This window comes from Elgaria multicarinata, chromosome 1 (genome assembly GCF_023053635.1).
Source record: "Elgaria multicarinata webbii isolate HBS135686 ecotype San Diego chromosome 1, rElgMul1.1.pri, whole genome shotgun sequence".
Taxonomy (NCBI): domain Eukaryota; kingdom Metazoa; phylum Chordata; class Lepidosauria; order Squamata; family Anguidae; genus Elgaria; species Elgaria multicarinata.
In genome coordinates, this window is record NC_086171.1 from 95,064,852 (window position 1) to 95,078,288 (window position 13,437).

At 40.3% G+C, this 13,437-nt stretch overlaps 1 protein-coding gene across 1 annotated transcript in view; it reads right to left on the minus strand.

The window, feature by feature from the left end:
• Positions 1 to 2,094: 2,094 nt before the first annotated feature.
• C1QL1 (complement C1q like 1) overlaps positions 2,095 to 13,437 on the minus strand; it is a 47,972-nt gene continuing 36,629 nt past the window's right edge. Inside the window, exon 2 of the mRNA XM_063116840.1 lies at positions 2,095 to 2,274. Within this exon, the coding sequence (XP_062972910.1) occupies positions 2,095 to 2,274 (180 nt within the window). The remainder of the gene's footprint in view (positions 2,275 to 13,437) is intronic.

Genomic DNA, 13,437 nt, shown 5'->3' on the forward strand with positions numbered 1-13,437 from the left:
GATTGCTAGGAGCCCTCTAACTGCACCCCCACCTAGGGTGACCATATGAAAAAGAGGACAGGGCTCCTGTATCTTTAACAGCTGCATAGAAAAGAAAATTTCAACAGGTGTCATTTGTCTATATGGAGAACCTGGTGAAATTTCCTCTTCATCACAACAGTTAAAGCTGCAGGTGCCCTGCCTTCTTTTAAATCTGGTCACTCTAGTATAGCTCCTGCAGCTTTAACTGTTGTGATGAAGAGGGAATTTCACTAGGTTCTCCATATATACAAATGACATCTGCTGAAATTTCCTTTTCTATGCAACTGTTAAAGATACAGGAGCCCTGTCCTCCTTTTCATATGGTCACCCTACTCCCACCCCAAAGTCAACAGAGCACTGGTTAATATAAGAGGCAAAGATTCAATGAAGATCATTTTTGCTTGGACATTGGTAAGAAAAATCAACCTAACCCACCTCACCCCTATCCCACATGCCTCTCACTGGAAAGCCAGCAAAATAAGCTCACTGCTGGAATGCAAGGTAAGAATGGAGAAATAATGAACCAAGAATGCCAGCAATGAATAGGTGGGCTTGCAGGGGGTGGGTGGGTGTTGAAGCATCCAATGCCCTTCATGGAAGATCATAGGGGAGGCTGTGCGGATTACACCTGTTGGGCTGTTGTTTGTGATCTAAGGTGCAATCTGAGTTTGTAGCCAGTAGAAAGTGAGAGAAAGCATCTCAGGAGAATTAGGGGATTTGTTGTTGCTCTGGTTTCATCTCGGTTTTATGTAATTATGTATGACTATTATCTGACTCAATTATACATAAATCTACAACCTGAAACAACTCATAGAGGAAAGAAGAGACAAAATCAGAAATTTACACCAATTTGCAGTTTTGAGGATATCATCATTTACATTCTTAAAAATCCAAATTTATATATTCATTTCATTTCCCCCCCCCCTTTATTTCCATTCATAAAACATTGTCTGTTTTAAATCCATATGCACACACACATATAGAATCTATTCCAAAAGCAGTACTCAAATGCAAATTTCAATTTTTGGCAGGCAGATTTGAGGATCTGAATGGAAATCTTTGCCTCCAGTTTCAGCTTGACTCACAACAAGCTCTATGGCAGAGGTGTAGAACTTTCAGCCCACAGGGATAGTCCAGCCTGCAGGGCACCCCAATCTGGACCCTTATACAGCCTCCTGGGGTTCCTCCAGGAGACAGGGCTTAGACTCCAATCCCTGCCTCCTAGAGCAATCCCTCCTTAGAGGCCATCCTCTTGCTTCTATGTCCAATGTGAGAATGGAGGTAACAGTGAGGATTTCTCTCCTTGCATGTGTCAGATCAGAGATACCAGTGGGGATGAAGCATGGTGGGCACTGGGACTCACCTATGCTGAGTAAAGTAGCTGCTTTCTCTGTGTATGACTGGGTCCCCTTCTCCATGCAGCCAGCTTCTGCAAAGGAGATGAAGAAGCAAAGGGGACTTAGCTTCTCCTTTGTGCAAAGATGGGGTAGAGCAAAGCTAGTCTTCATTGCTCCCCAGTGAAGTAGTGACAAGGCTCAACTTCACTGTGCCCATGTGCAGCAAAGCCTGGTCCCTGGCTCAAGCACTGCATGGAAAAGTCCACCCGGGGCTTGGTCAGGTGAGCTAATGATGCCAGGTGGGTGTGCCCACACCTTAGGTGTCATCTGGCCCACAAAGGTCACCCTCCCCACAAAAGTAGTTCTGCACACCTGCACAATGAAATAGAGATGACATCCATTCTTCAGACATCCTCCTCAAACCCCACCCTGAGTCCCTTTGCTTTTTAGCTATTTTCCAGAAAAGGAATTCATCTTTGAAAGGCTTCGTGTTCAGTGTCACTCCTGGAAATGAATGGAAGGGAAAGAGGTGGGAATGTTGGTTGTCTTGAAAGATCTGTTGTTCTTCCACAGAGCCCCAGAGGGGAAATGGAAACAGGGACCCAAACATCATGTTCCTGCAAACTGGTGGGAGACAATGGCCATGTGTGAAGATGTCAGTGGAGGTGGAATCCTCAGCTGACGTTGCCACATATAGAAATCCAGGGGGCTGGGAATCAGGATGGTTACACAGCCATCAATCTGAGTAGATTATGAAGCCTGAAAAGGTGCTGTATTTGTTGTTATTGCCCCCATGGGCTTTGCCCCCATCCAGCTTGATGAAAACCTCATCACCAGCATCCAGGTGTAAGACGACGCTGTTGCTAGCATAGTCATAGTTCTGATCTGCATCTTGCGCAATGGCACTGGCTCTCACCTAGGGTGGGAAAGGGCACAGGTAGGTTGGAAAGACAGATGGGAGGGAAGAAAAAAATACAGATAGGAAATAAGTGAAACAGTTACTGACCGTGACAATTATCTAGGGCTATACACAGGAAAGGGGTAGGAAAGGGAAGTATTAAGGCAATACTATGCCTCTGTTGCATCACTCTTTAATATTATCTTGTAAAGCAGGTCACTTTAATTCCTGCTATATAGAGGGCAAAAGGAGAACCATAGTAACTTCTCCACTGCAAACTGTCATATCAATGGCTGTCTTGAGGCTTAAAACCACTAATTTCTACAGGGTCCAAAGCCAGAATAGCTAACAACGTATATGTGACTGTGCCCTTCATTACCTTCTTCTGAGACCACTGCATAGTGGTTATATGCAGATGGGAGGGCTGCAGTGAGGCCAGCACCAGTGGCTGGCATCCTTGAGTAGCCGCTGAGGCCCCAGTGTCCAGGAGTGTCCATTCCCATCCATCCTCTTTGATGTCATCACCACTTGCAAGTTGCCCCTGCTCTGGTGAGCAAACAGCAACAGCAGAGAGAAGTAGCAGCTGCTGCTAGCACACTTGATTGCCTATTATCTTTATGGGCAAGTGAGAAGGTGACAGCAATGGCAAATAGGAGAGGTACTTCTGCCTCATCCTGCCAGTAGGGAGGGCCTAATAAGGGATTCTAGTGCACAACCCACTGTGACGACCTCCACTTCATACTTCTCCTTTATTCCTTTCCTGAATCAAAGAACCCAGTGCAGGTGCAGGCGTCAAAGAGTTTGGAATGCTGTAACCGTCCCTGTGACACAACTTCCTCTTGTTAGGCCCCACAGCTATACAGCTCAGCACCGTAGCACCAATTTCTCCCTTCCGGTGCTACCATAAACCTGTTCCTTTCCCAGGTATTCCAAGGACCACACCAGTTTAACTGGTTTCATTTAACATCAGTTTAAATGAAATGTAATTTATTAACAAGTAGTAAGTGCAGGTACAAAAGCTTAATGGTTTCCTCAGTTCTCAAGCGTAATGGTTATAAAGCACAATGCATAATGGTTTCAGTTAATTCTTTGTCTTAAACATTTCACAATGTAACTTCAGGTTCTCTTGCTTACTCTACCCATACTATGCTACACTATTCTCTTTCCCACTCAAACAATGCAGCATGCAAACCCTTCCTAGCTCTTCTCTTTCTCCTCTCTAATCTCTCTCTGTCTCCTTGTCAGCAGAAGCATATATATCAACACAGTCCTCTGACTCCTCCCATTTTCTCATAGCCAATCCAAATGCTCCACACAAACATCCAATTAGCACTCTCCTCCCATCTGGCATTCACTCCCCCTCTATGGCTTTATACTTACCAATCTGCTATAAATACACTGTGAGTACCTTCTTTAATTATATTAATTATATTAATTAGGGTGACCATATGAAAAGGAGGACAGGGCTCTGTTGGATTCTGGAATGGATCCTGGTTATGTTTTCCATTGATTTGTTAATTGCTGACGATCTGGAGGAACAGAAGACTCAGCAGAAACTTAAAGGTGAACTCTACACCTGGACATTGAGTGTCATAATTGAATAATTGTCTAACTGATTGTCTTCAATTAAGGGTTGCAAGGAGTTGCATCATTGTACAGGTTGTCTATAAAAGTAAATGTATTTTCAAGTGCATGTATAACTTCCATAACTTCCATGTCCCTCATGTGAGCTGTATTGACTGACCGTTTGTAAGTATTTGTATCTGTACTGCCATAACTAAATTATATTTATTTGCCAGTAAAAAGGTTTGTTTTAACCTACATAAATCTCTGTCTTAATTCACGTCTTTGCTGACTTGGCTGAGAACCGCTGTAACCTCTGCTAGTCTCTGTAGGGCCCAGACAGAGACTTAACACAAAAGGTTATGTGCCAGAAACCCAGTCTGTGCAATAAGTAAACAGCTTCTAAAGCCATAACTCAACAGGTTATGGGCCCAATACCCCAAGCTGAGCCATAATGCACGAGTTTTTCTCAGCAAGTGCAGTAGGACTGAAGAATTAAGCCGTGGTTGATTAAATTCCTGAGTGTCTTTGTAAAAGTCGTTGGAACAGACAACCAGAAGCTATTTCGGATAGCAGTGTCTGGAAAATCACACGGAAAAGGACTGGCAAGAGTGGTTTGAATTTAAGAGGGCACTGAGGAATCTGAATCTGGATAGCCGGTCAGGCACTAAGAGAAATTAAACCACCGAAGGGGTTGTAAACCAGAAACAACCTGTTAAAATTGAAATTATGGCATTAAACGTTGGGAACACTGTCCCTATTGAGTTACTTTTACATGAAGGCAAATACGACTTGATAGGTATAACTGAAACTTGGTGGGATGACTCCCATGACTGGAATATAGCAATTGAAGGATATAACTTGTTCAAAAAGAACAGAAGAAATAGAAAGGGAGGTGGAGTTGCACTATATGTTAAAAATACCTATCCCTGCACAGAAATACAGGCGGATGAGACTGGGAGCCCCGTCGAGAGAGTATGGATTAAAATAAATGGGGCTAGGAATAAAAAGAATATGATAATCGGAGTCTACTACCGACCACCCAATCAAGGAGAAGACGAGGACGAAACTTTTGAGAAACAAATTGCCAGTGTTTCAAGGAAGTGTGATGTACTAGTGATGGGGGACTTCAATTACCCTGATATCTGTTGGGAGACCATTACTGCCAAAAGCGGCCCTTCCAAGAAATTCCTGACATGTATGGGTGATAACTTTCTCCTACAGAAAGTGGGGGAAGGAACTAGAGGATCGGCAATCCTTGACTTGTTATTGACCAATAGGGATGACTTAGTGGATAAAGTGGCAGTTACGGGAATTCTGGGGGAAAGTGACCATGTCATACTTGAATTCTTGATTATGAAGGAGACAATAGACGAGCATAGCCATACACGTACTCTGGATTTTAGGAAAGCTGATTTTAATAAACTCAGAACTATAATAAGTAAAGTCCCGTGGCAAGGGAGCCTAATGAGAAAAGGAGTGCAGGATGGGTGGGAGTATTTAAAAAATGAAATTTTAAAAGCACAGTTACAAACAATTCCAACAAGGAGAAAAGATAGAAGACAACAGAGGAAACCAATGTGGCTCCACAAAAAGCTTAGACATGAACTGAAAACAAAAAGGGATACATATAGGAAGTGGAAGGAAGGCCAGGCTACAAAAGAAGCGTACAGACAAGTGGCGCAGAAGTGCCGAAATGGCGTCAGGAAGGCTAAAGCTGTGAATGAGCTGAGATTAGCGAGGGATGCTAAAAGCAATAAAAAGGCTTTCTTCAGATACGTGAGTAGTAAAAGACAGAGGAAAGAAATGGTGGTTCAACTGCTTAATGAGGATGGCAAATTGATAACAGACGACAAAGAAAAGGCTGAAATGCTCAATTCCTACTTTGCCTCGGTCTTCTCCCAAAAGCGGGTCTATGACCCCCCTAGAAAAAGTGAAGCAGAAGTTGAGGGGGCAGGATTGCAGTTTGAGATTGATAAACAAATGGTCAAAGAACACCTAATTTCCTTGAATGAGTTTAAATCTCCAGGGCCCGATGAACTGCATCCAAGAGTAATGAAGGAGCTAGCAGAAGAACTCTCAGAACTATTATCTATTATCTATTATCTTTGCAAAATTATGGAAGACGGATGAGGTGCCGGACGACTGGAGGAGGGCTAATGTTGTCCCTATCTTCAAAAAGGGCAAAACAGAGGAACCTGGGAACTACAGACCAGTCAGTCTGACATCCATCCCTGGGAAAATTCTGGAGCAGATTATAAAGAAGTCAATCTGTAAACCCCTTGAAATCAATGCAGTGATTACTAGAAGCCAACATGGATTTGTCAGGAACAAATCCTGTCAGACTAATTTGATCTCATTTTTTGATAGGGTAACCTCCCTATCAAAAAATATGCTGTGGACGTCATATATCTTGACTTCAGCAAAGCTTTTGACAAAGTACCACATGACATTCTGATTAACAAACTAGCTAAAAGTGGGCTAGATGGAACAACTATTAGGTGGATCCACAGCTGGCTACAGAATCGGACTCAAAGAGTACTTATCAATGGAACCTTCTCAAACTGGGGAGAGGCAACGAGTGGGGTGCTGCAGGGCTCAGTCCTGGGCCCAGTGCTCTTCAACATTTTTATTAATGATTTGGACGAGGAGGTGCAGGGAACGCTGATCAAATTTGCAGATGACACAAAATTGGGTGGGATAGCTAATACCCTGGAAGACAGAAACAAACTTCAAAGTGATCTTGATAGGCTGGAGTGCTGGGCTGAAAACAACAGAATGAAATTTAATAGGGATAAATGCCAAGTTCTACATTTAGGGAATAGAAACCAAATGCACAGTTACAAGATGGGGGACACTTGGCTCAGCAATACTATTTTTTTATTTTTTATTTATTTAAATATTTTTATGCCGCCATTCAGCCAAAAGGCTCTCATGGCAGCTTACAAAAGTATTTCTTGACAGTCCCTGCCCACAGGCTTACAATCTAAAAGACATGACACAAAAGGAAAGGGGATTGGTAGGGAGGAGGAGAAGGGGGGAAAGGAAAGCAAATTCAGGCACCACAATCTTAGTTGCAAAGTTCAGCAGTTACAGTTGACAGCAGGAGGGAGGGGGCTCTCAGCCGGAGCTGGACCCAGGCATGGTGGAGAGGTGCCTGGCTGCTGCTTCCTCCCTCATTGGTGGCCTCTGCAGTGACAGTTGGTAGCAGTAGGGAGGGGTCTCTCAGCTGGAGCTGGACCCAGGCACGGTGGAGAGGTGCCTGGCTGCTGCTTCCTCCCTCACTGGTGGCCTCTCCAGAGACAGTTACTACAAACAAGAAAGATCTTGGAATTGTTGTAGATCACAAGCTGAATATGAGCCAACAGTGTGATATGGCTGCAAGAAAGACAAATGCTATTTTGGGCTGCATTAATAGAAGTATAGCTTCCAAATCACGTGAGGTACTGGTTCCTCTCTATTTGGCCCTGGTTAGGCCTCATCTAGAGTATTGTGTCCAGTTCTGGGCTCCACAATTCAAGAAGGATGCAGACAAGCTGGAGCGTGTTCAGAAGAGGGCAACCAGGATGATCAGAGGTCTAGAAACAAAGCCCTATGAAGAGAGACTGAAAGAACTGGGCATGTTTAGCCTGGAGAAGAGAAGATTGAGGGGAGACATGATAGCACTCTTCAAATACTTAAAAGGTTGTCACACAGAGGAGGGCCAGGATCTCTTCTCGATCCTCCCAGAGTGCAGGACACGGAATAACGGGCTCAAGTTAAAGGAAGCCAGATTCCGGCTGGACATCAGGAAAAACTTCCTAACTGTTAGAGCAGTGCGACGGTGGAATCAGTTACCTAGGGAGGTTGTGGGCTCACCCACACTAGAGGCGGGGCGGAGCTTGGCAGCCATGGCGATGGCGGGTTTCTTCTGAGGCTCTGAGCGGCTTTTGCCGGAAAAAGCAATTATCTCTCTTCTAATGGGCATAAATCTTTGAGCAAACGACAGAAAATGATTATAAAAGCTACTGAAGCTGAGAAGAGTGGAGAGAGTTGATGAAGGGAGGTGAGATGAATGGAGATTAATGGAATGTCTTTGTAAGCGGCAGCGCAAAAGCGAAAGTAAACTCTGACGCAGTTTAAAAAGAAGGAATTTATGCTTGCTAGACATTGATTTGTTTTATAACCTTTCATCCCTTATCTCACATGGGAATGACTGAAATGCTGGCTTTGTAAAGTGGAAGTTGCTGGTTGGATTTATTGGTGTGGCGAGAAGGGGGGTGAAGGGGTGGAAGAAACAGCATTCGGTGAGGGAGATGTGGGATATTGAGAGACTGTGAATGATTAGATCTGATCCCCTCTAGTGAATGCTGTTGTGAACTGGATATATTCCCCCCCCTCGTGAAGAAGGAAGTGTGTTTGCTACATAGAAGAGAAGCCAGTATAAGTTGCTAAGGAAGTGAACTGGACTCTAAGATTTATGCCCCACTCAGAAGGGTCCTATGTCCAACATTAAAAGAAAGATCAAAAGTTGGGAAAAGCTTAATATACAAAAAAAGAAACCTTCAAACCATAATTTGACTCACCTCTCCTACCTGGAAGACACAGCCCCTGGAGTTGAGCAGGAAGACGAAGATATAGACCCAGTTTCTTTGAATACAGTACCAAATAAAGAAAAAAACATGGCTGAAGGGGGAAAAGAAATTGGTAGTAACCCTCCCTCTTTAATGGAGATTAAGGCAATTATAGCAGAAAATAACATTATCATTTTTTAAAAAATGGATCAGCATATGAGTGAATTTAGACAACAAATGCGTATTTTGGCGGATAAAATGGCGGAAAATTCGGATAAGATCAAAGAGATAGAGGCAAAAGCAGATCTGGACCAGAAGAAGCAAGAGGCCTTTGAAAAATCAACTAATATTCAATTTAAGGAGTGGGAATTACGACTGATTGCCTTGGAAGACCAATCTCGTAGATCTTCACTTCGAATAAAGCAACTGAAGGAGACACAAGGAGAAGATCTTAGAGAAATTATTCTGAATTGGTTCAAGGAGCTGATGCCTGATATACCAATAGACGGATCGGATCTGGACCGAGTCCACCGTGTGGGGGGGCAAAACTACAAAGGGACTAGAGACATTTTGGTAAAATTTGGTAACTATTACAAAAAAGAGCAAATCATGAAAGAATTGAGATCTAAGGCTCAGATACAGTATAAAGCCAAAGCAGTGCAAATTTATAATGATCTTTCTCAACACACATTAAATTGGAGACATAGTATTAAACCAATAACTGAAACATTAATGAAGAACAAAATTCCTTATGCATGGGGTTACCCGGTTTTTTTAAGATTTACATATGGGAGGAGGGAACACAGAGTAACCTCATTGGATCAAGGTAAAGAGTTGCTGAAGAGGCTGGGTCTGGATGGGGAAGTAACTGGGGCTGGAGTGGGTGGGGGAGGGAATGAGGCTGGGACATCTGGAGAGTAAGAGAATTGTTAATTATGTTTCGAGATAATTGCAAATAGAAATGCCAATATAGAAACTCGCCGGCCAGGCGCAGCACTGCCTCCCCCCCTTTAAAGTAGATGGCTGGAGTATTAGACTCACAGGGATATGGGGGGGATTAGAGTGGGGGGTGGGGAGGGGGGGAAGGTAGGAGAGGAGGGGTTGGGGTAGGAGGGGGGGTTGTATGGAGTTTGTGTTTTTATGTAAGCAAATTTGAGTTGCTGAGCACAAGGGATCGGAAGAGATTTCAAAAGGGTGATTATGGATAAAAGGATAAAGGTATCAACACTCAATGTTAAAGGTTTGGGGGCAGTCGTGAAAAGGAAGAGGATAGAACAAATGTTTAATAAAGAGGGATCAGATATTATAATGGTCCAAGAGACACACCAAGGCTCCGAGAATTCTAATATGATAAAATTAAAGTGGTTAGCCTATTATGAAAAATCATTAGGGACATCAAAAAAGAATGGAGTGGCCACTTTGATTTCAAAAAAAAGTGGGTTTATATTAGAAGAAGTAAAAAAGGATGATAATGGCAGATATCTTATGTTAAAAGGTAAAATTGAGGGAAAGGTTTATACTTTAATTAATGTGTATGCCCCAAATGAGAGACATAGAGAGTTTTTTATAAAGTTGTTTAAAGAAATAGAAGAATTCAAGGAGGGGTATGCTATATTAGCTGGGGATTTTAATATGGTTATGGATAACAAATGGGACAGGTCAAATCCCACTAATGTTGAAAAGAGGAATAATATGACTATATTGAATAAATTAGTAAAAGAAAATGATTATTTAGATTCGTGGCGTTTACTCAATGGGAATAAGCCTGGATTTTCATACTTTTCCTCAGTTCATCATACATACTCCAGGATAGATTATATATTTGTTTCAAAAGATTTTGCAACGAAGATTTGTAAAATGGAAATGGGGGTAATAAAAGTAACTGATCATGCCTTGTTAAGTTTAGAATTTATAGTTAAGAAGAATTATAAAGAGGCATATAGATGGAAGCTGAACACAAAGATACTGAAATATAATAAAGTGGTAGAGAAAATTAGGAAGGAACTGTCGGAGTCATGGGAAATTAATGAAAAAGGAGGAACAGCTGGGTCAGTCATTTGGGACACCATGAAGGCTGTAGTAAGAGGAATTTGTATTAGAGAAACATGTAGCTTAAAAAGACAACAACGCGTAGAGCAGGAAAAGTTAGAGATGGAAATTAAAAATTTGGAGGAAAAATATTGGCGAGTTAAAGATAAATATAAATTAGTGGAAATACAAGCTAAGAAGAAACAATTAGAAAACTTAAATATAGAGGAGGTTCAAAAGAATTTAATGTATATGAAAAGGGAATATTTTGAATACAGTAATAAGAATTTGAGGTTGCTAGCCAAGCTCACACAAAAAGAAAAAGGGAGGAATGGGATAGAAACGTTGAAAGATAGTCGAGGGAATTATTGTCATGTAATGAAAGCTAAAATAAAAAATTTTCAGGAATTTTATCAGGAATTGTATAAGGGTAAAGAAATTCAACAAGAAAAGGTGGAGGAGTATATTGGAAGGTTTATAAAGAAGGGAATAAAATTAGAATATAAGGAGTTAATGGAAAAAGTAATAACTCAAAGAGAAGTTGAAGAGGTTATTGATAAGTTAAAAGTTGGTAAATCACCGGGAGCAGATGGTTTGGGACCAGAATATTATAAGGTCTTCAAAGATTATTTAGTTCCAAAATTAATGGAACTTTATAATAGGATATTATCAGGAGAGAAGATACCTGAATCATGGGAACATTCAATGATAATTCTGATCCCAAAACCAGATAAAGATTTGACTAATCCCGATTCTTATAGACCTAGTTCGTTAATAAATCAAGATGCTAAAATTTTTACATCTATTATGGCTAAACGGCTAAATAAATTTATATCGGAATATATAGGAGCATATCAATGTGGGTTTGTGGTAGGAAGGCACATGCATAACTTAGTGGGAAGAGTTTTAAATGTAATAAATGTAATAAAAAAAGCAAATATTAAGGCAGGTATTATGGCATTGGATATTTTTAAAGCTTTTGATTGTGTGAGCTGGCAGGCACTAAAGATTATTATAGATAAATTGGGATTTGGAAATAAATTCAAAAGTGTAATAGAACAGTTATATTCCCAAAATACAGCGGTAGTGGTGGTAAATGACGGACTTACTGAAAAGATACGACTAGCCAGAGGAACAAGACAAGGATGTCCGCTCTCGCCGGTCCTGTTTGTAATGGTTATGGAAGTTTTGGCGAAGGCACTAAGGGAGGATGAAGAGTTAGAAGGAATTGGAGAGGTAAGGGAAATAAAGTTAAACATGTTTGCAGATGATACTTTATTGACCATTAAGAACCCATTAAGAAAATTAGAAAGAATTAAATATCAGTTGAGGGAATTTGAGGAAATTACAGGGTTAAAAATAAATTGGTCTAAATCAGAGATGATGTTGTTTAACTATACTAAGAAGGAAGAAAAGGATTGGGAACATAAGGGAATGGAATTGAAAGTTAAGGAGGAGATTAAATATTTGGGAATTAAAATTACAAAAAATTTAGAGAATCTAGAAAGGGAAAATTTAACGAGGTTAAAGAAGGAGGTATTAGAGAAATTGGAGAAATATAAAAGATTAAATTTATCTTGGTTTGGGAGAATAGCTTTAATAAAAATGAAGATATTAGCTAAAATCAATTTTGTGTTTAGGATGTTACCAATAAAAATATCAGAAACCGAGATAAAAAGTTGGCAAAATATTATTAATAAATATTGTAACGGAGATAAGAGAGCAAGAGTGAATAAAAATAATTGGTACCTAAGCCAAAAAAAGGGTGGATTGGGTCTCCCAAATATAAAATTATACTACGTAGCAAATAGATTAAGACATGTTGTAGAAGCAATTATGGGAGTAGGAGATTTATATTGGATGGAAGAAAAAACCATAAGTAAGGTAGAGATGAATTTGGATAATGTTTTTTTTAAAGATGGAGGAAGAAAGTGGGTTGGAAGTATTGATAATCCACTACTGAGGACTCAATGGGAAATTTGGAGTAAATTTAAAGGGAAGCTGCTCCCGAGCAACTCTCCCTTAGCACCGATAATAATGTTAAAGAATTTCCCAGAGGATCTAAAGGGTAGATTATGTAAAATATTAAAAGAAAAAAATAAAATAAAATTAAAGGATTGGTTAAGAGATATAAAAACAAGAGAGGATATGGAAAATTTGTTAAAGGAGAAAAAATTATCCTGGTTAGAATATGGTCAATTAGAAGAATGGAATAAAAAGTGGATTAAAGATAATAGAATGTGTAGAAAGATGACGAAGTTTGAAGAATTAATAGTAAATAAGGAGAAAGGGAAAGGAGGTAGTATAGTTTTAAAAGGACTAATGAGTGAAATATATAAATTATTGTTAGAGAAGGAGTTTAGAGAGAACACAGAGAAAATGGTTTGGGAATCAGATTTGAAGGTACAAATAGGGCGACAGAGCTGGGAGGGACTATGGAAACAAAGAGTGTTGAGAAGTTTATCAGTAAGAATAAAGGAGAATTATTTTAAAATTTTATGGAGGTGGTACCTAACCCCGGTTAGATTGAATAAGATAAATGATCAGCATTCAGCAAATTGTTGGAGAGGTTGTGGGGAAAAGGGAACGTATTTACATATGTGGTGGCAATGCAAATATGTACAAAAATTATGGAAGATGGTGTTTTTAGAAATTGAAGAAATAGTGGGAATGAAAATAGAACAAACACCAAAGATAGCATTGCTGTCACTATTTGAAGATATAAAGTGTGAAAAAGGAACTATAGAGTTGATATCGAGTTTGCTGGTTGCAGCACGATTGATGGTAGCTAGGAACTGGAAGATTCAAGGGGAATATTTTATTGAAGAATGGTATAAAGAGGTATGGGATATAGCCATGAATGATAAATTGACATGTAATATTAAGTGGAGAAAAGGCGTAACTAAAATAAATGAGTTTGAAGGAATCTGGAAACAGTTCCTAATATTTGTGTTTATTAAGGGAAGTGGGAAACCACCAGCAGAAGAAACGATTAGATTTTGGACTCAGGAATGATCCCGAGGTGGGGGGTGCACTT